General features: G+C 46.6%; 5 protein-coding genes across 7 annotated transcripts; 1 reads left to right on the plus strand and 4 right to left on the minus strand.

Annotated features, from left to right (window-relative positions):
- Positions 1-2: 2 nt before the first annotated feature.
- Positions 3-4,305, minus strand: fastkd2 (FAST kinase domains 2). The gene is made up of 11 exons (XM_062380486.1): positions 3,234-4,305; positions 3,043-3,146; positions 2,810-2,918; positions 2,562-2,685; positions 2,270-2,409; positions 1,915-2,087; positions 1,636-1,799; positions 1,172-1,402; positions 943-1,036; positions 411-525; positions 3-219 (listed from the first exon to the last, which is right to left on the minus strand). The coding sequence occupies exons 1-11, from the start codon at positions 3,852-3,854 to the stop codon at positions 97-99; spliced, it is 1,998 nt and encodes a 665-aa protein (XP_062236470.1). The 5' UTR covers positions 3,855-4,305; the 3' UTR covers positions 3-96.
- Positions 4,306-4,542: 237 nt separating this feature from the next.
- On the plus strand, positions 4,543-7,476 carry mdh1b (malate dehydrogenase 1B, NAD (soluble)). Its single transcript, XM_062380492.1, has 10 exons — positions 4,543-4,748; positions 4,835-4,947; positions 5,043-5,177; positions 5,257-5,399; positions 5,483-5,651; positions 5,738-6,122; positions 6,214-6,355; positions 6,608-6,783; positions 6,882-7,018; positions 7,099-7,476. Exons 1-10 carry the CDS (start codon positions 4,727-4,729, stop codon positions 7,144-7,146), a joined length of 1,470 nt encoding a protein of 489 aa, XP_062236476.1. The 5' UTR covers positions 4,543-4,726; the 3' UTR covers positions 7,147-7,476.
- On the minus strand, positions 7,182-13,334 carry retreg2 (reticulophagy regulator family member 2). The gene is made up of 9 exons (XM_062380487.1): positions 13,007-13,334; positions 12,443-12,546; positions 12,070-12,103; positions 11,618-11,747; positions 11,186-11,270; positions 10,850-10,987; positions 10,433-10,521; positions 10,120-10,255; positions 7,182-9,966 (listed from the first exon to the last, which is right to left on the minus strand). Exons 1-9 carry the CDS (start codon positions 13,258-13,260, stop codon positions 9,167-9,169), a joined length of 1,770 nt encoding a protein of 589 aa, XP_062236471.1. The 5' UTR covers positions 13,261-13,334; the 3' UTR covers positions 7,182-9,166.
- A 615-nt stretch (positions 13,335-13,949) lies between these two features.
- prkag3a (protein kinase, AMP-activated, gamma 3a non-catalytic subunit) lies at positions 13,950-17,032 on the minus strand. Of its 3 annotated transcripts, none has more exons than XM_062380511.1 (12): positions 16,896-17,032; positions 16,733-16,769; positions 16,543-16,643; positions 16,376-16,457; positions 16,240-16,298; positions 15,752-15,797; positions 15,591-15,645; positions 15,391-15,517; positions 15,123-15,288; positions 15,005-15,042; positions 14,614-14,760; positions 13,950-14,533 (listed from the first exon to the last, which is right to left on the minus strand). In XM_062380511.1, exons 1-12 carry the CDS (start codon positions 16,911-16,913, stop codon positions 14,417-14,419), a joined length of 993 nt encoding a protein of 330 aa, XP_062236495.1. In that variant the 5' UTR covers positions 16,914-17,032; the 3' UTR covers positions 13,950-14,416. The 3 variants fall into 3 exon arrangements, with proteins under 3 accessions (XP_062236495.1, XP_062236494.1, XP_062236496.1); XM_062380510.1 differs by having other exon boundaries at positions 15,737-15,797; XM_062380512.1 differs by lacking the exon at positions 16,733-16,769 and having other exon boundaries at positions 15,737-15,797; positions 16,896-17,010.
- A 235-nt stretch (positions 17,033-17,267) lies between these two features.
- Positions 17,268-21,107, minus strand: cnppd1 (cyclin Pas1/PHO80 domain containing 1). The gene is made up of 8 exons (XM_062380493.1): positions 20,904-21,107; positions 20,475-20,577; positions 20,075-20,156; positions 19,867-19,987; positions 19,567-19,695; positions 19,431-19,492; positions 19,222-19,339; positions 17,268-19,116 (listed from the first exon to the last, which is right to left on the minus strand). Exons 1-8 carry the CDS (start codon positions 20,982-20,984, stop codon positions 18,478-18,480), a joined length of 1,335 nt encoding a protein of 444 aa, XP_062236477.1. The 5' UTR covers positions 20,985-21,107; the 3' UTR covers positions 17,268-18,477.
- Between the last annotated feature and the right edge of the window lie 3 nt (positions 21,108-21,110).

A 21,110-nucleotide genomic window follows, 5' to 3' on the forward strand; every position in this document is an offset into this window, starting at 1 on the left:
TACATTTTATACATTTCATTAATTTATTTTCTTGTTTACAAAGCAATAAGATGTAAATTCATGATGGTTGCATCCATTTAACACCGACGCCTGTCTTCAGGATTGTAGTTGCTCCATTTGCGGTTGTGTGTCTGACCTGTGGTGTTCTGGATAAATCTGTCCCCTGAGGAACTCCGTCCTCTTTTCCTCAGACACAGACTGCAGCTCTTGCTCCAATACCTGGATTTTATAAAAACAATATAAATCGTGTTATCACAAGATGTACTCAACAAACGGACTTTGCAGAAATCCATAGCAATGTTTGCGGTTACACCAATTTGTAACTGTACTTCTAACTTCCCTCCAGATATGAGGATTCTATAATTCCTCAAATTTGCCAAAATCAAACTGTGGTCATTTCGGAGTCTCACCAGAACAGGGTTATATCCCAAGATCTTCAGGTGGCGAAGCTTTATGGCCAGGGAACCACGAGGATTGGAGGTACGGTAGCAAAAAGCTGATGCAGGTGCGTAAATGACAGCAAATCTAGAACAAGGGGAAAAAGGGTTTATCAGCTTTTAAAAGGTCAACATTTTAATTTAGGAACAGGCAAGACAGGATGAAACTGAACATCTGTGTGTGGTGAAACAGGACTTCAAATCCCAGAGCAGCTGCAGCTGTAGTACAAGTTCATAATAACCCTAACCCTAACCACAAAAGTTTCAAACAGTCTACATGTAAAACACAATTCAGTGCCCTGGTGAGCTCTTTACATTTTATTTTTTGCTGCATATCCAGTTAACTCCAAATGCTTCACAGCCGATATTATCAGAACAAAACCTCCACACATCCTCTGGCGTCACCAGACATGACATACACTCAGTGCACAGGAACAAGACACTGCAGAGATTTGCTGATATTTGCTTTTTTGTTCATTTTCTGACATCGGAGCGGATCTCTTACCTCTGACTGCTCTCTGCTGGAGACAACGCTTCTCCTTCACCCGTCGCTTCGGGCTCCGGGGTTTGGTTTGACAGAGGTTTGGTTATAACGGCATCTGAGATACAACACACACACACACACACACACATTACACATTTTGTAATGAAAATCACTGCGTAGTGGAAGGTACAGAGCTAAATGTCAAATCAAGCAGAAAATGGATTCAGTGCATCACGAAGATCCTCTTTACCTATGAGGTAGAAGTTCTCCACCATCACTGCCTCCTGCAGCATCGAGTCAGCCTGGTCCTCCATCACACTCTGCAAACATTGCGAGAGCCACTGGTTGACTGACGGAGGGCAGGGGGTGGGGTCTCCCAGTAAGGATGGCGGGACGGTCAGGGGACGAGGGAGAGAGGGGCGGTCGAGACGGAGGCACAGGTCTATCGTCTGAAACATTCGATTCTGGCTCGGCTTCGACGCTGGGGAGAAATAGAAGAAGTGGAAATGGATGAAATTAAACAATTCAAATGAAAAGGAAACGAATTGGCCCATCCCCGAAATGAAATACTAAATGACGCTGGTAGTATTGATGTTTAAAAGGTTGAAATCAGATGAGGTATGTGGGAGTAGTTAGAAACTGAAAATGTACAGAAGAAGAACCGAGAATAGGATGAGAACCATAAACTGTGCATGCGTGTGTTCAGTGTCTCACTTGTCGTGTTGAGCTGCTCCACCGTGCTATTGTGCAGGAGCTGCTCCAGTGGTGTCGAGGGGAAGTGGCCCAGTAGACCCAGATGGAAAACAGCCTTTAAAAGTCCGAACCCAGACATCTTGGGCAGATAGGACTCCAGAACCTGAGTGAGACCATCCAGGAACCTGATGCAGCAAAATGAAACCCAACATAAATCCTATCTTCAACTTGGCTTCATTAACGTGGTAAATGACACATAGTCTAATACAAGAGAAAGATGGAGACATGTGAGTGACATACGGTCGTCTGTGCTGCTGCAGGTCGTAGTTCAGAGACGAGTACACCTTCAGGACACAGAGGAGGTCTTTGAGCGTCAGGTCATCTGGGCGGGCGATCACCTTCTCAACAAACGACTCCATTAAGGGCGCAGGAGAGAAGGCGAGGTTCTCAAACACGGAGAGGAAGAGGATCATCTGGTTAAACAGGAGAGAAGCACAAAGAGTAACTTAAAAAAAACAACTCAGCAAAGACACAGAAACAGGCAAATCACAGCTCTCGTCTTTAGATGTTTGTGTATAAACTACACTACAGAGGACAAACCACACATTTAACATTTAACAAAAAGGAATTAGGAGAGAGCTGTGTGTTTCAGCACCTGCTTGTTGGTCCATAACTCAAGCGTGGAGGTGACATAGTCAGAAATGCAGGTGAGCAGGTCCAAGTTTCTGTAGTGCAGCTCCCGACAGGAGAGCAGCACAGCGAACAGTCGGTTGAAGGGGATCCCGTGGACGTTTTCTACGAGAGAGGACAGACGTGGAGACGGGGAAAGCACATCGGTGAGACTTTAAAATAGATGTCCAAAGATAGTGGAGCCAATACTTAAATTATTCTCTTCAAACAATTTATAACCAGAGTTACTGGAGCATTTAACAAATTTCATTTTTTACCTATGATCTTGTTACTACAGACGTCCAGCAGTGGTTTGGAGTAGAAGCCCATTGCGGCCATCGTAGAGATCATGTGCTGGGCGTTGGGAAGGCTGAACTGGTCGCTCATTGATAAAGCCTTTCTCTGGAAGAGTGTAATAGATTACAGGTTAAAATACATACAGCTCAGTTAGATGGAAAATGGCACGAATCCCACTGACAGGCGGATGAGCACCTGGTATGGCAAAAACAAAGACTCCTGATCAGACCTCGAGTTTCCGTTTGAGGTTCATCGGGGCATCCTTCCCCAGCATGCGCATCATGGTCTGCAGGGACATGACATGCTTGATTCTAGGAAGACGCGCCTCCACCACCAGCCTAGGATAAAGCCACAATAAAGAATGTGAATTCATCTGAAAAAGAAAGCTATTGGATATCCCAGAGGCTGGAAGGTTTTTAGTCTATGAAGGAACTCTTGCATCTTGTATTTGACCAGCCCTACCTCATGCCCTCCTTCAGTGCACCCACATTGGGGCTGCTCTCCATGTGTTCCAGACAGGAAGCCAAGATGGACAGACTCTTCTCGTCAAATTCGTTCAGTTTATCCTTTAAGTGGACAAGAAAAAACATCACACACACAACAACAAACAATATTCCAAGTGGTAAAAACATCTTACTCGCTGGACTGCCCACCTGACAGACTCGCAGAAACGTCTGGACCACACGGCTGCTTTGAGGCACACCCAGATTGACCATGCTCAGGAGGGTGTACGCCACATCTTCCCCGCGCATGACCCCCACCTCCTTCAAGGCCATTTGCAGCAGCTTGTCAAACTCGGGATGCTCGAACATCAGCTGCAGCTCACAGCGCCGCTGCTCGTCGCTCATCTTCTTGGTGGAGGTCCACATGTGGGTCAGGCAGTTGCTGACCTGTCGAACCGTGGGAGCGTACTGACAGGTGAGGTCCAGCACGTCTGTCGGGGAGCCGCAGCGCTGCAGGTGGTCAAAGAAAGGGGACTTTGCCGGTTTCTGTCCCGGGGCGGTCACCACAGACTGGCTTTTATCAGATAGTGAAGAAGAGGAGGCCGGCTTCTTCCCCCCCGAACCCTCATTGTGGGCCGCACCCTGTGAATAGAACCTCGCTGACCTGACAGAACCCATGTGCAGGCACGTCTGACTCGGCCTCGGGCCCCAGATGTGAGCTGTGTCTCTGGGTGATGCTGTCGCCAGGAGGCCGCGCTGCATCACCTGAGATGTGCGGCTGCAAAAGCGGAGGGACCACCTCACCACCTCCTCGGTCACCCACACAGACATGGTCCTCTGATGACGTAGGGGGCAGTGAAAAGGTGAATATCCAAGTTGAGTTCAGGAATCCTGTCCGGATGAAGAAGCTCCTATCCAACGTGCGTAGAGGCCGGAAAATTTAGGTTAAATAAAAACAACTATCCCTCATTTAGCCTCAATGATCAACCGACAGTTTCAGTCTGTTATATTATAGAATAAATACGTAAGAATAGGGAAAAGCAAAGGGCTGTGACTGAACTGCCAACAAGGTCAACAGCCTCCTTCCTCCGGGGTATCAAAAGGTGGCTAATCCCGTTAGCATCGGTTAGCTAAACGAGGCCTCCTACCTTGTGCGTCTTAGCGTACAAACAATTGTCAATAACAGCTTCACATATGATCATTAAAGTCCTTTAGCGAAGTGAAATGCATCAACATTAGAGCGACTATCTTCACAACACGCTTGTTCCTGTGTGCGCCGCCATATTCGGTCCCCCTGTAAACTTAGTACGCCCCTAACACTGCCAAACTAAAAATAAAACAAATGGCTATTGTTTTTTAATCTTAAATACTTGACTAGACGATAGATTTTTTTGGTATGAATTAAATATTTCAAAATTGTTAAATAACACCTCTTTGTGTATTAACATTTTTTGTTTATGTTTTTTGTGGCCTTTCGACCCGGACACAAATAAGCGGCGCACCCGCCGTTTCCTAGCAACCAAAGTTTGTGTTCCCAATCCTATGGAGAATAAAAGGCAAAGATCAAAATTTAACTTTTCCTTTGGTTTATCACAGTTCACCTCCAAACTGTGTGGTAACAAAGGAAGCTGCCTTACACATCAGGTTTTGTTGACACCGGAAGTGCCTCGCTGCCACGATTTGAGTTTCTTTACTGGGGAAGAATGGCTAAATTCGTGCTTGCTGGTAAAGTTGGATTTTTTTTACATTTTAGCATTTAACTGTGAATAAAACCAAACATGATTCTTATTTTTATAATTTCATATCTCCAGGTCAAACGGACTGTCCTTATTATGCCAAAGCGGAACTTTTAGCGGACGCTCTGCAGCGATGCCTGCCGAACTTCAGAATCCATAAGATCTCCATCCTCCCAGATGACTGGAAGGTATTATTATTATCTGCAGTAGTAGTAGTGGAAGTTGTTGTAGTGGTAATAGTATTAGTATTAGTAGTTGTATAACCTCTGTCTGTGTCTGGTAGGAATGGCTGGATACCACTTGCAAAACCAATAACTGGAAACATGAGGATTCCCCTCTGATTTGGAGGGAGCTGGTGGAGCAAGGGGGCAAAGGGATGCTCCTGGGGGGCTTCAGTGACTTCGTGCAGCACTGTCAGGTAAACAGAAGTCATGTCACCTCTAAAATCAAGACAATCCAGCCTCGCAAGGTTCTTCAATCAGTCTTTAATCGTGTAGGAATACTACAACATCACGTCTGACATGACCATGGATACGATGCTGAGTATCGCAGCAGAGAATCTGGAGGCCAAGCTGCTCCTCATGGAGGAGGAGAAGCACCGCCTCAGCCTCATCAAACCTCTCCACCTGTGGATCAGCAGGTGGGTTAGCTGGATAAATCCATTTTGCTCCACTGTACTTGTTTTTTCTCAGTTGACATATGGGTGTGAAAATGTCTCCGCAGTGCTCTCAGCCCAACCAGCCACTTCCTGATCCCCAACCTGCTCTCTGCGAAGGTGTTCCCCCTCGCTTCTGTAATCAGCCTCCACCTCCTGGACCTGGAGGGCGACGAGGAGGACCTGCAGGGGCTGAAGATGGAGGCTGAGGACCTGGCAATCCCTATGCTGCATCAGGTGCAGTACTTATACCCCCCCCCCCCCCCCCCCCCCCCGACTAAATCCCAAGGAAAGGAAAGCCACTCAAACCTATTTATTCACAGGTGACCGTCCACACAGATCTGGAGCAAGCCTTCCAAGGAGCGGATGTCATCCTGCTCCTGGACGAGAGCTGGTCTGATGACAGCTGCTCTGATGAGAGGTGGTCTTCTGACAGCGACGAAGCGAACGCCGATGAGCAGGAGAAGAAAGAGAAGAGCATAAATGAAATCACAGAAATCTACAACAAGTACGGACGACTGATCAACTCCAGGGCAAACGAGGAGGTGAAGGTGATCGTGGCCGGGGACTCATTTGTCAACCTGAGATGCTCTCTCCTTTTGGACAATGCCGACTCTATTGAGACCCACCGATTTGTCGCAATGGCAACCCATCTGGAGAATGAAGCAAGGTCCCTACTGTCAAAGAAGCTGAAAGTTATGGCGTCAGGTGGCTCATTTAAATCCCCAACTTCCGTCGCTTTCTAGCACGAGCACTTTGCAAGCAAGACAAAATAACTCTGCCCTTTCTTCTTCTCTAGATGTCACAAACGTCTACGTGTGGGGAAATATCAGTGGTAGTTTCTACGTTGACGTGCAGAGGACGAATGTTTACAACTTCGATGGGGCAATTATGGGACCAGCTTTCTTTTCCCAGCCCATCCTGACCATCTTCCACGACAGGTTTGTTACATTAATAACTTTCATTATTTTAAGCATTAACACAAGGTTATTTGAGATTGTCTTACACTAGATTGAAGATGTTACCTTGTGTTAACTTGCACTTTGGCAGGCTATAACAGAATATGATAAGATCGAGCACAGGTCTACCATCACATTACAATACTGCTTACCACACCTGACCCTGCTGTGACATATCTGTGCCATTGTTTGTGCTGGGAGCCTAAAAGCCAATCATCTCTGTCTCCCCTCCAGAAAATGGTTGGACACAGAGTTTCAGGACTTGGTTCGATGTCAGCGTGCAGCTGTGGCTGAAAAGACCTGCCAGGCATCTGCCATGTCCAACGCCAACGGGGTCCTCACAATCTTGAGGGCTTGGAACGGCGAGTGCAGTCCAGATAGAGTCTTCTCTCTGGGTGTCCTATGTCCAGGTAGAAATACTCGTCCTGAACGGCAAACGCCCATTCCATATTTAACCTCTAATAGACAAGCCAGAGTTTGAAGGGGATTGTTTTTTGGCTCCTCCCAGGCCGCTTCAACCTCCCAGATGGCATCGTCCTCTCAGTTCCAGTGACCTTCACAGATGATAAATGGTCCCTGTTTGATGTGCCTGTTGGTTACGAGCTGAACGAGAGACTTCAGGTTTCTGCGAGTGAACTCATGCAGGTTAGTGAAGCTCCAGAAATTCTTTCACAGCGACAATATGTCGTTTCTAATTTGCTGAAAGTACATTTTTCTTTTCCCAGGAAAGAGAACCTGGATCAGAAGAGTCTGATGACGAGCTGGACATCTGAGACATTAAAACAGGAAGCCAGCTCCACATCTCATGTTTGTTTCAGTTTGTTCTTTTATTCTCTTCAGTTTCACACATGGAGTTGCAGTTTTATTTGACCGATTTCATGACAACAAATCTTTTGCTCGCTTTGTGAAACTTACCCACAGCTGTTAAATGTCCAGATGTAAAAGATCAAACTGAGTTCTTTATGGAAAAGGGAGAAATTAGAAAATATATTCCTTTTTTTTAAAGTGTACAGTTCAGTTTAATATATTTGACGCAGTATTTTAATCATAAAACACACGACTACCATACACAAACTAGTCTGTTAATATCCTCGAAATCCACCTGTTTCCATTTATAATTCTTTGAGACAAGGACACATCAGAACTTTTACTCCCCTTGTGGTTGATTTAGATATCCAACAAACCGAAATTCAATTGGCTCTTCTAACCCTGAAACATTACGATTAACTTTTTGTTTTTCTTTTGCAACTTTGTGTTGTACTGTCACTGACGAGGAGAACAGAGTGCGGTTTTTACATGCAGAATATACACGTTCATTTTGAGCATTTCTACACTATACACAAGGAGGCGCCGACTGAAAACAAAAAGGTAAAGGTTAGTACAAAGGCGATGCACGACAACAAGTGGGGAAATGGACATAAAGTCTGTTATATATTCAATTTGTACAACCCACCCCTGAGATATGGATGCTGAGTGGCTTACAAAATAAAACCGGATCTCTTTTTACAGTTGAATATAATGTTTAAATTTCTTTTTGTCATTTACATCCTTTCAAAAAGTAAAGAAAAATAAATCTGCTCCGGTAGAAGTATGAATCTTTTGGAAACTTGACCTCAAATATTTAAATTGAAATACATGCTTGCTTCATGGCATGCATGGACTCGTTGTGGCACCAAGGAAGTTATTTGGTAGATATACATATCCCAGTGATGATTACACATTTACAAATAGTCGGGCCTATCTAACGAGAAGCCGGCGTTTTTCCATTAAAGTTGTAGATTCAAGAATGAATTCAATTACAAATGGACGTGTGAAATTAAATTCTATTTTCACGTGTAGATAGAACACGAGGCATCAGTCACAAAGAAAACAACCAGGAACATTTCTTTTTTTTGTGTGTTTGATCTCCCTACACTGATGTCACTTAGCTCGACTACTTGTCAACATCCAAAAACGTCAAAGATTTAAGTTTTCGTTTCCAGGCAACAAGTGAACGATGACCGAATGCTTCCGTCAAAACTGTAACCACGGAGACACGGATAAAGTCAAAGGATAAAACTATTTGAATAACTAACTCTGGGAATTGGAGACTACTTTTTTAACCTGGAGGTCCATGGCGTCATCATTAATACGCTTATCATCAATCATCATGGGCAACTGAAGGGAAAGAAATTAACTCCATTTCAGAAAGAAAAAAAAGAAGAAGCTTTAACTGACCATTAAATTAAATAATTTATAGTATATATTATTAGTTATTTATAGTTATATATTCCAACATTTCAACTCTTCATAATACCATTTCAATTAACGTCCAGGTGAAAACCAGGTTTAAGGGTTCAGCTCGGCCAAGGTGGAAAACAAAAAGGCATCGAGGTTTTTCATGACGCAGTAAGAACTTTGCTCAAAGCAAACGCTAGATGAAGCAGGAGTCAATATAAAATGCGAATACAACGATAAGCGGTGCTCAGCCGGCGGTGGGACGCCACAGTAGATGCATTTACAGCGTCTGGTTCTTTTGGATTTAAGCAAACAGAACGATCCCGACAGAAGCTGCTGATCCCGACAGTGTCATGGTCCCGGAGCACCGAGGCCGAGCTTAACCCTGTGATGTGAGAACAGAACGAACCCAGTGATCTCAACCGTCTGCTGCACGATCAACAACCAACGGTCCTAAATACCAATCTCTTTGATAAATGTTTTGTATATACCAGTATGAATATAATGTAGTTTTAACATACAAATAAAAACAAAACAGTTGGAGGTGGGGGGGGGGGGGGGGGGGGGATTGAGAAGCTATGACTGCGGTTGATGTTGAGGAGATGGAGGCGTGTCCAGAGCTCCGCCCACCAGCCGTCCGTCGGAGCTGATGTCCAGCTCCTCGTCCGCCTGCTCCAGTTCACTTTGGTCCAGAAGCTCAAAGTCCTCTTCCTCGGTCCCAACAAGTGTGTCTTCATGCGTCTCCTCGCTGGTGCTTGTGATTATCGTGATCGCGTCATCCAGTTCTTCTTCAGGCCCCAGCGGCCCTATTGTGGTGACTGTAGTGTCGGGGGTGGTGTGGGTGGGCGGGTCGGAGGTCTCCAAAGCGCCCGGCGGGGTTTCGGTGGGGAGGAACTCGGTGAGGGAGGGCTCCTCGCTGGCCTCGCTGGACGACAGCAGCGCCGACAGAGTGTTCTGCACCACAGTGGAGATGGCCGTGCTCACTATCTCCTCGCTCAAGGCCTCCAGGGACTGCTGTGCACCCTGGGTCACGGCAGCTTCCTTCTCCTCTTCCTCCTGACTCCCTGCTTCCTCCTGTGGGCCCGTCGCTGGCAACATGCCCTCTTCATCCCCGGGTGGCCGTCCGTGTCCGTTGAAGTGCGTGTTCACAAAGTGGAGCGGGGAGGCCAGGTGCTGGATGAGGAGGCTGGCGGGGCTCAGCAGTTCTCCCTCTGACTGGGCACCAGCCTGGGCGCCGTCGACCTGACTGGGAGCTCGCAGGGGGAAGTGGAGCAGGTGGTGCTCGATGGAAGGGAACTCCTCGACTGAGGGGAACTCGGGGAGATCTCGAAGGTAGGCCTCCTCTGGTTCGCTGTGTAAACTCTGCAGGTCCAGATCTATGTCCAGGCAGAGGTAAGACACGAAAAGCCAATCGTAGGTAGAGGATAGAAAATAAAAGGAAATCACATACTTTAATCACCTACTCATCCAGAGTTGAAATGACTTTTGACCTTCCTCCCAAGAAAAACACTACTTCTGTGATTGTTTACCTTCAGACACGTCGGTGAGTTGAGGAGTGGTGGCTCTGGACACGGAGAAGCCTCCACTCTCCAAGATGGATGCCTCCTCGTCCGACAACTCCGAGTCAGTGATGGCCATCGCCAGAGTGGTCGTCTTCACATCCACCTGAGCAAGTACACAACGGTGTATTCATAACATCACAAGTACAACACACACATATCATCTATCTGATGTGTTTACAGTGAATATAGGAGGTATAGTTAACATAGTGGTGCCAAGAGAATGCGGTGGTACTTTAAAGAGAGATGTATTACACAACACTGCAGGGCTCAGTGTCCATACCGTTGGGGCAAAAAGAGACAGCTCCTCCTCGCTATCACTCTCTGTTTCGGCTCTGGGTTCATCCCCCTCTTCCATCTCTTTCTTCACCTCTGTTAAAACACACACACACACACATACACTTACAAAGCTGCAGCAGGATAGAAAATGTAACCAACAGTACTAGAGAAATGTGATCTGGGACCAAATGTAAGCGGATACTCTTCTAATCACACACTTCCTTTAAGGTCAACATGGTTGCATTGTCACAGTTACGTAACTGGTGGTGCAACCATGGCTAATATTCTCTCTGCGTCTGCAGTGCTTTGTCTCTGAGGTTCAGCTGCATTGATTAGTTGCTCCCTAGATGCTTAAATCCCATTATAATGTTATGCGAGTGTCCATAAATCTGTAACCTCGCGGTGTCACAGCAGCACTCACTCCTCTTGTCGTGCTTGCGGTGCTCGGTTTCTCCCTTCATGCTGTAGTCCAGTTTCATCAGGATTGGCTCCAGGCCCGTGTACATCCGCTGAATCAGTTCGTGGTAGACCACGAGCGGCCACAGCAGCACGCTCAGGGCTGAACAGGCACATGGGAAAAACACTTGAGAACCGTGTGGTCTTTGCATGTACATAAACTAACGGGTACACCGTGTGCTACTGCACATGGTGCGCATTCCAGAATCAAGTTACCTGATCTATGAATGCGGAATGGAGAAATAGAACACTACGATAATGACATAACATAAGCAATGTTTCTGGGTGTTTAAAGACTCACCTATGATATAAGAGATCATGATTCCTGGTACATAATGTCCAACCACGGCAAGTACGAAGCAGCTGCTGCACGTCATCACACAGAACTGAGAACCAGAGAGAAAGAAGAGAAATAAGCCGAACATCACGTTGAGACTGCAAGGAAGTGAAAAGCACTTCTCTGTGTGTGTTTGTTAATGACAGTAGTGGATGTCTAAAAGTCTTCTTGTAGCAGCAGCACATTAGACTCAAACCTTGAATTTAACAGTGTTTTTAGTCTTTTGTTGTTTGTGATTAGCAATGTTTATTTTGCACACAGCGTTTGGCTCAGTCTGCTATCAAACCTGTACGAGAGAACCTGCACGTACACAGACTCTTCAGCCATCACAAACTTCAGTTTACAGATTCAAACTCAAAACAGGGAGAGACACTGTCGAGAGTCAAAGTGCTGTACCTTGCCATGGTTCTGCTGCTTGTACTGCAGCATCTCCTGCAGGTACAGACAGCTCAGCAGGTAGCTCTCAGCCAGCTGGTGGCTCAGCTCAGGAACACTGAGCAGATGCTGCTCCGCGCCCATTGTATCACTGTATGCAGCCAAGAACACACACACAAGCAAGCACAGGCAGGGAGCGATCAAATCAGCACTTGTAAAGAACAAAAATCTGCACATTAAGTTCTCCAGGTTGTAGGGTTCCATGCTCGTGTTATGGAAGCGGAGGGAGGAACACAAATAGAACAGCTGAAACCAGACCAGTCGTCTGACATTAGTTAAACCGATGTCACTCAGTCATAAGGAGACCTCATAGTGTTCAGTGGAATTTGACATAAGCTCAAAAGTTATATGGAATTGTTTCATTAGGACGAAGACCTGTGTAGTAATGTGTTTGTTGTGTACACACTACACACCTTTGTACCGGGCGAGCCTCTGCTTGCTGAGCGGCTGTGGGAGGAAAAACACACAATTAGGAGGAAGAGATGTTCGGAAAAATTTGAATATGGTTGGAGCGCTTTGGGCAAACAGGATTTTTTACATATATTCTTCCCTCTGCACTTAAACTCAGGTTTTACTCTCTTTACTTTACAATATTACACAGTTTATATTCTGTTTACACTGGATATACTAGTTCTATTCCCTTACATTTACAGGTATTGCATTGTTTACTTGTGACTTCCCGGATGTCTATATTTGACTGACACCGCCAACATATCTGTCCCTGGACTAATGGAGGATTATCTTATGGCTTTAAATGACATAACCTGATATTTAAATCCCCATTACCAGTGACTGTGGGCAACTTGGGCTTCCATCTCTCCAGGAGCATGAGTCCCATCAGGGAGACGCTCAGCAGGAAGAGGGGCCGCAGGGAGGTGGAGGACAGGAGCCTGTGCAGACAAACAAGCCACCAATAAACATGTCGCACATTAGATTTAATGAGCAGATCAACAAGGAGCCTCTGTCGGTTCCTCTTGTACACGTGAGGCTCTAGTTGTCACTGACAGCTGGTGACCAGGGCCCGGGCCACCCAGCATGACATGAGGGTTTGCTAGCATGAAGCTCCACAAATGCTAACAGCTGAAACAACTCAATGCAAATCTGGTTTTATGTTTTGTCAACACAATGACGCATTTCCTGATATTGTTCCACGCGTAAAGACATTTTAACGAGGCTGGAAATTAAGTGTGCAGGGTTTAGCATGCTGCGTTAGCAATAGGCTAAGGACGTGGGATTAGCTATCTTGTGTTGACCGCCCCCCCCACTCGTAATATCCCGGTTGACGTTAGCCCCGCTAGCTGGCTGAGCCTGGTGTGGAGCTGTGGGAGCGGGGACCCGCGCGGATGTTACCAGAACAGCGTGTTGAGCGTCAGGGCCACGGAGATGCTGCACAGCGGCCTCTCCCACACCAGCAGCCGCTGGAGCCACAGCAGCGGCGGCTCGTACGGGGCCAGCCAGCCCTGGAGGCGCTCCCGCAGGCGGACGAGCTCCGGGTCCAAGTCGCCGCCGGCCTGCTCCGACGACCCGGCGGGGAAGAGGGACTCCAGGCCGACCGAAGAGGAGGGAACCGAGGGGTGTCTTGTGGCCTCCTCTCCGCTCGCCATGTTTCTCCCACACTTTGTTGTGTTGTTTTGGAGATCACGGGAACAGCAGCGTCAAACTCCACGCGGCGTACAGATACACAAACGTCCGGTTGTCACCTTCAAAATAAAACCGGAACGATGATGATGAATGGCTATTTATTCTTATTAAGTTTAAAAAATTCAATCATGGTGACGTATTAGCCTCAGTGAGAATAAGCACACAATAAAGGTTTCAGATGAAACGTTAAAATATAACGTAATTTAGTGCATGCTGGTTTGTATATATGAACAGATCCGGTTTTCAAAACAATAATTATATTTATAGACTTAAATTCTATATTAATTTTACGGCTACCGCCACAATTAGTGTAACAAACGATTTTACCTTAAATACACAGTAAATTTCCGGGTTTTCTTCAAATCTCTGGCAACTTGACACTTGCACAGATGGGCGGACGCATGGGCGGACGGATCAGGTGAGAAAATCTAATCACGTGTTTCCTGTTTACTGTAGGAGAGGGTTAAAAGCTCCAGGGCTCCACCATGTGGTCAGAGATACCACTGCAGGAAGGTTGCATAAAGATGACATACTTAAATGAAAAGATCTGAAACTACTGATAACCTAAACTGTGCATGTTATCATAGCACCATGAATGTTCTATTATCTATAAAGTCCTAGATAACATAAATGAAACACACACACAACAAACGACTTTTGTTATAAATCTTTAATACAGAAATATATCCTATTGAGTAAACATATGTTGATCAATTTGATCAAAATGCAGCTTATAACAATGCAGGAGAAAACCTACAGAGATTCCTCACAATATCAATGCTTCAGTATATCACAGGCAGCAGACATCATATTAATGTAAACAGCAGCACAGGCAAAGAAGTGATCTCTCATTTTAATCTCATGCAACTTCGTGAAGACATAAAGAAAAGCTGCTGTGGGTCTACTCAGTCATGAGACCCAAACAAAATGGAGGGTGGTCCCTGCTTGCATGACTGGAAGCACGTGCACATGCCTCGTGTTCCGGGTGCAAGATCTGCTCATCTGCACGTTATGTGGAAGACGTTTTCGTTCGTGCGTGACAACATGATGTGTGGGGGGTCAAAGGGACGACAGGGTAGGAGGGAAGAGGGGGCTCCGGGGCCTCCCTGCCCCCTGGTGCTAGGACAGAAGGGTGTCAATACCTGCAGGGGATAAGACCATGGCCTGCAGCAGGTCAGACAGAGAGATGATGCCCCTCACCACATCCGCCCTGTCCACCAGGACCAGCCGATGGACCTGGGATCAGGAGGGAAATGACAACGTTCTTCTGTTTGACCTTTAGAACAAATCCTGAGACTTCTGCACACACTACCCACCTCAGCCCGGACAATGCGGTCTAAGATGATTTCAAGGGTTTCATAGGGATAGCACTTGATTACCCCCTCGACGAAACACGAGCGCCTGCGGACGGCTTCCAGCATCGTCATCTCCAGATTGTCGTAACTCTTCTGGGCGGCGAGATTCTGCCGGGGAGCGAGCACAGATTCTTCCTGATGCTGCACGGGGAACTGTTACTATCAATCTCTGACTGCATCATTCCACACAATGGACTGAAACACTACTGAACAATGGATGATTCCCATGATCCCTGATTTTGAAGCTGCTACTTTAAGGTAAAACAGTTGCATAGTGTTGCTGTAAGATCACAAACAGCCTGAGTTAAACAATAAAATTATATAGGACATACGTTTTCTCTGTGGTACTTACAATCACATCAAATCTCGAGTAGAGCGCCACCACTTTACCTGAGAAAGCATATGGTCAGCCATCAAATCAACCAAATACATCTCTAAAGCATAATCTTAAGAAGAATATATGAGGATACCCTGTTCGTCCACCACCGGCAGAGCAGACACCCGCCTCTCCACAAAGATGGCGAGGGCCTCGTGGAGCGGCGCCGTCTGCTGAACGGTGGCGATGTTCCTGAACGTGCCGATCCCCAGCTCCTGGATCTGCCTCCGGATGAACGCAGGCTTGGGAAGCTTTTTACCCTGAAATACAAAAACATCACAACACCTCAGCAGGAGAAACAGAACTACTTCTACCGCCAAATTGAATATTTCACCGAATATGCGAACTGGAGCTTGCCTTACGAATATATGGAGGAACTTGAGGATTCGTTTGTGGGTGAGGATGTGCAGGACGTTTCCAGACTCCGGGTCAATGACGGGCAGCCGGTGGATCTTGTGTTTGAGTAAGGAATAGACGGCGTCAAAGAGGCTGCGAGGAAATAAAGCACCTTGAGTATTTAACCGGATTGTGAGAATTAGAAACGTGCGTTGTGTGCACTCACCTGGCCTCCGGGGAAATACTAATGAGGAAGTGATTGGAATACGGTAGGTAGACGTCTAAACAGAAAGACGGGGGATCAGGCTCTACTGGGAATTCACTGACATGTGTGCAAAGAGGTAATGTCACAGATCTGTGTTGGTTATTTACTTTGAGAAGAATCACCTCGCCATGTCTCGATCCTGTGGCTCTCCAGCTCGTGCATTTGAACCTGCAGAGGGGGAACCACACGTTTGAGGGGTCTGATCTTATGATGCAAACCCGCAGAGGCTTCAGTCAAGGCCGAGATTCACTCTTCAGGCAGCTCACAGCCCAAATATCCAACCTTTGCTCATCCAATAACTTTAGGTGGCTCAATTTTCAACATCAGGACCAAAACTTCACGCCATAAAAACAGTTATTTCCCAGACTGCCGCTGCCCTCATCCACGGGTCAACAGTTAATGTCCCCACCTGTTACTGTGACTCTTGAACTTTCCGAGGCTAATAGAGGTCGTACTGCACAAACTTCAAACTGGGAATAACTTAACGTTCTTATTGCGCAATCCTTTTTATAGTGTTTATACTTCATAGTTTTTCTTGATCAAAACAAACAGCACATTTGGAAATAAACCCTCGTCACACAAAAACCAGGCTTCAGGGTGAAGTACTCACCAAAGGAGACTTGTAATACCAATTGAGGATGTTGATGAAATCTGTAATCGTCAGCATACCTGTGACCGAAAAGGAAGTAAGTTCCCTGTGATTACCACTTTCCAAAGACCGTTATTGTCCATCTGTCTTTTCTTACCCACAAATCTCTGCACCTTGCTGTCCCACAGAGGCGCCGCTCTCAAGCCGTTGGCCACCAGTGCAAAAAAGGCTGTTTTCACCTGTGGAGGTAAATCCATGGACTTCAGTGTGTCAGAGTGAGGATGTGCAAAAACAACATGGATGTGAAACCGGCCGCAGGCTCACGTGCAGCTTGGTGTCGAATATGACCAGTTTACAGCTGGTTGGAATGGCCTTGTAGCAGCAGTGGCTCTTCATGAAATCCATGTAGACCGTGGAGTCAGCGCCTGTGAGGCACAGAGAGCACACACACGTATACACACATGCACCAGAGCAGGGTAGGAGGCAACAGCCTGTGTACACACAAACTTTTCACCTCCTCGTTGCTGTGTTGCCTTCTCCTTCCCCGGGGGCTGCAACAAAGCGAGAAACAGAGTCCCCACATGACATTTTGAAATCCACAGAGCAACTCAACGTCCTTGTTTAAGCCTCACAAGCTACCGTCCCCACGCTGCATTCATCCCAAAGTGACTCATCACCTGTGAAGGAGGCTCCATTACTCCAGTGTGCGTCCATGAAAAACGCTCCTCAAGTCTTTACCCTTTCCTGCAATGCATTCGGGTCTATATTAGGAGCTCCCGGGTGGTATGTGTGTCCGGGGGGTGGGGCAGAGGGGCAGGCAGTGGCTCAGGGGGAGGGACGCAGTGGATTCTGCCAAAATCAGACACTCGTCTCTGACAAGCTCCCTCGCCGTGCTGTATCAGGTGACACGAGCTCCCACTATTTATTGGCTGCAGAAAGGTGTGGCACCCACAAGGCAGATGTTGGAAATGAATTAGCCCCAGCCCGAGGTGTGTGTGGGGGAAATGTCAATGCAGCGCACATAAGAAAAAGAAAACAATGACCACATGTCCCAAAGTAATGCGTTCTTTATTAGTTCTGTCTTTTCTACAGAATTTGTTGTTTTTTTTACAATATTTGCATTTTTTTTACAGCATTTACAAAATTAAAAGGCGTTTGTTCTTATTTTTATCAAACTCAAACGCTCACGGCAATTTGCTCAAAAGGTTCAATAACAAAGTTAAACATCCCAGGGACCGGGTGCAACTGAAAAACAATCACGTCCTTGTATTTGTTTTCTTCTCCGGGGTCCAAGGAGTTTGACCATGTGAGCTGTGGCGATGAGAATGGAGACAGATGTGCAAATTCCAGACCGCAACGACGAAGATACTTTAACATTGTATTTAAATGTTCACTTCAAAAACAGCAACCGGAAACCAACTCGAAAGTGTAGGTTGAAAAAAGGAACCTTCTCCCTATTGGACTTTAACATTTGAACATTGAACATTACCCTGTTACAGAAGTGCAGATGTTGCCACATACATGTTTTACTATGAAAAGAAAAGAGTGTGTGTGAAAAAAAACAACCAGAATAAAAAGGTTGAGTGTTATTGATCAATGTTTGGCCAATGACACTGAGGTACGATGACACAGTTTGTGTTCAAACTGTTTCTTTAGTTTCACAAATAAGAACACGTGTATAAAAAGAACCCGGTGATCCAAATCAGTGCTTGCAGCTTTGTGTGTGAGCGTCTGAGGTGAACATGTCAGAACACTAAGCAATTATGGCTAAACCAAATATTAGTATGCAAAATAAACTGGTTCAGTCCCTTTTTCACACCACGCAATAAAAACTCTCACCCTCCAGATATGCAGTGTAACCTTCGTACACTTTCAGCAACTCAAAACACACCAACTAAAAAGGTCCTACCGTCACCCACCTCACTCTGAACTTTCAAATGAGTAGTAAAAGAGTTTGGTTGAAGCCAAAACAACGATATAAAACATCCTGTAATTCCTTCTCTGCAGCAAAAACAAGTTGCGGGGCATTTACTGCGAACTATGGCGTGTTAACTTATGGCAAGTGTATTCTGCAGCATTGAGCTATAAGTGAATTCTCCCGCTGGGCTGTGCTGTCAAACTAACTAGTGACTGTAATGAGCCAGTTTCCTTCACACCTGTATTCTAGACCTGGAAAAATAAACAAACAAATGAAAGTAGTTGATGTAAATTGTCCAGAGTCTGTTAGTACAGGTTGGCAGCAGGGGAGCTTCCCAGTGTCTAGCCGGGCATGAGGAGAGCTTGGGCTTTCTCCATAGGTAACAAAGACACTGGATGGCAGGAGCCCAGCTGTACGGCGGGTAACGCCCCCAGGCGGGAGTTCAGTTCGGAGGCCCTGAGGAGGTCAGACGCCGGCAGCGGTGCATGATGCTGAAGGCTGTCAGGGGAGCCGCGGGCGAAGAGTGCTGAGGTGTTTTTAAGTTCGCAGTGAAGAGGCGGGAGGGTCGCAAGACAGCCGGGACAGAAGAAGGAAGCAGCCGACCAGGTTGGAGAGGTTCCCACATCAGACATATGTTCAGGATGTATGTGGCCCATGGAAGCGAGGAGGGAGCCCCACAGACACAAGACCGACGTCTGCGCCGAAGCCGATGGCGGATTTGGTACGTGGTGCTGACCGCTTTCAGGAGTAACTGCTTGATTCAGGCTCTCGTTGGCCGGAACGCAGCAGGGAGGGCGCTGGGCTGCAACAGGAGCATCTGGTTTGAGGTCTGAGGTCTGAAGGAAGCTCGTGGAGATGTCAGCCGGGGGTGCGAGTGGGGACTGACCGGCAGTGGAGAGAGGGAGCTGGTGCAGCACAGCGCTGGTGGCGATGAGGCCTGTCACGCTGGTCAGATAGACCAGGCCGAGCATACAGGTCACCTGAAAACAAAATGAGATCAAACACCAAATAGAAGCAATTTATAGATGCTCAGTAAGTTATAAATAAAGACCTAAAACAAAAAGGCATTTAAAGCTCCCTCTCACCTTGGTAAAGTGCAGGTAGATGGCTGTGAGGGCCTGGCTCCAGGCAGCTTGTTCCAGCAGCACACAGAGGTCAGTGTAGGTGAACCAGCCGCGCTTCATCCCCTGCCGCTCCGCGATGCTGAGGATCCAGAAGCCACAGTCAGAAAACGTCATGTTTTTGAGTTATTTCTGGGTGACACTGTATTTCAGTGGTGAAGGTGAGAACCTACCTGGTTTCCAGATGACTTAATATGTCAAAGAAGTCATTCGGCTCCGTGAAAAGGCTCCACTCCTAAAACACATGACACATGGGTTGGGACGAAGAACTAAAACCACTTATAAGCAGACAGAGACACACACACTTACAATGGCATTCAAGAAGTTCATCTCCAGGTTATTGACAGTTTGGACGTCCAGCTTCCCGGCCGCCCCCCACTCATCGTTGAAAACCTCCTCGTCCTCTCCTTCATCATACAGGTACTTGCTGGCAACCATCTGATTCAATGAGGAATCAGGAGATTGTGTTAATGCAACATCATTGTACTCTCTTACTCAAAGAGATCAGCAGAGGAGCCCTCAACACCAAACTCCACTCTGCAGTGAGCAGTAAAAACACTATAAATAACTCAGACGTATTTAGAAGCATTCGGAACTCCAAACACATACCATAGAGATCAGGAAGAGGTCGGAGGAGGAGATCTTTTGCAGGTATTCAGGGTTTCTGTGTCGGAGCCTTTCGATGTAAACCAGCGCCAGCATCATGGCGCACGGGGAGATACACGCCTCCCTGGTGGGACCAAGACAGATTTAACACAACGTGGACCCGACAGCGTGGAATTCAACCGATGTCAACACGAGTAGAAAGTGCACCAACCTGACGACATGTGACGCGTACTTCTTCTGGAGCTTCCTGATCGGGCTTGGGGCCGATTTCTGGAAGATTTCAACGGCAATATCTGCAATAAACAAGATAAGAGGGGACTCAGGCGATTGTATCTACTGATTTCAAGTCTATTATTGACATTTATATATTTCATTCTCCTGTCAAGCACTTTGTTGCTTTGTTAAGAAACGTGCTACACAAATTAATTATTATTTAGTGTATAAAAGCACAATTTTGCAGACGTGTTTCAAAAGACTTAACACAATATTCTCTATAACCTGGCAACAAAGCAGGAGACACAACTTGTACTTCCTGTGTTTCCTACGACGATCCCAGTTTAGCTCCCAGCACTGTCCCAGTAGCCTGGTTCAGAAGTTAATGGTTAACTCACCTGTAACTGGGCAGGAGAGAGCATCGAAGGTGACGTCCGTGTCCAGGCCATAGTACAGCCGCTTCTTCACCCTCTCGTTCAACTTCTGGTGTCCAGGAATGAACTGTAAACACAGCCGCTGTTAGCCAGGTGGAGCTAACTGCTAGCTTGTCAGAGCTAAGTGACGTTAGCCTAGCTTGCACTACAAAAGCAGAAGTTAGCATAACATGCTTCCTGGACCACTAGCACCCTGAGCTAATGCTAGGTCGCTTCCGCTAAGTAAGTAGCTAACATCCTCAGCGGGCGTCACCGTGGTTATGTTTAGTGTTTAAAACGTTAACCCGACATTTTGTTAAGCTTTAAGTCAGAGCGCGTTTAGCACTTTCCCTGTTTATAAGCGTCCCGTCAGCTAGCCTAGCATTAGCTTCCGCGGTTGTTTCCGCAACGTACCGTGAACTCCTGGAAGTCCGAGAACTGGAAAGTCTTCTCGTTGAACAACGCGTCGAAATCCATGTCTGATAAATGAAACATGGATCCGACGACTGGTGTGAAGGAGACGACTGTTCTGTGAGTCCGGCCTGACCCCCTCCGCCTGAACCGCTGAGCGCTGCACAATACGGACCGAGCGGGGACAGACAGTGACGACACAGGGCTGAT

The sequence above is a fragment of the Platichthys flesus genome, chromosome 22, assembly GCF_949316205.1.
Source record: "Platichthys flesus chromosome 22, fPlaFle2.1, whole genome shotgun sequence".
In the NCBI taxonomy this organism is placed as follows: domain Eukaryota; kingdom Metazoa; phylum Chordata; class Actinopteri; order Pleuronectiformes; family Pleuronectidae; genus Platichthys; species Platichthys flesus.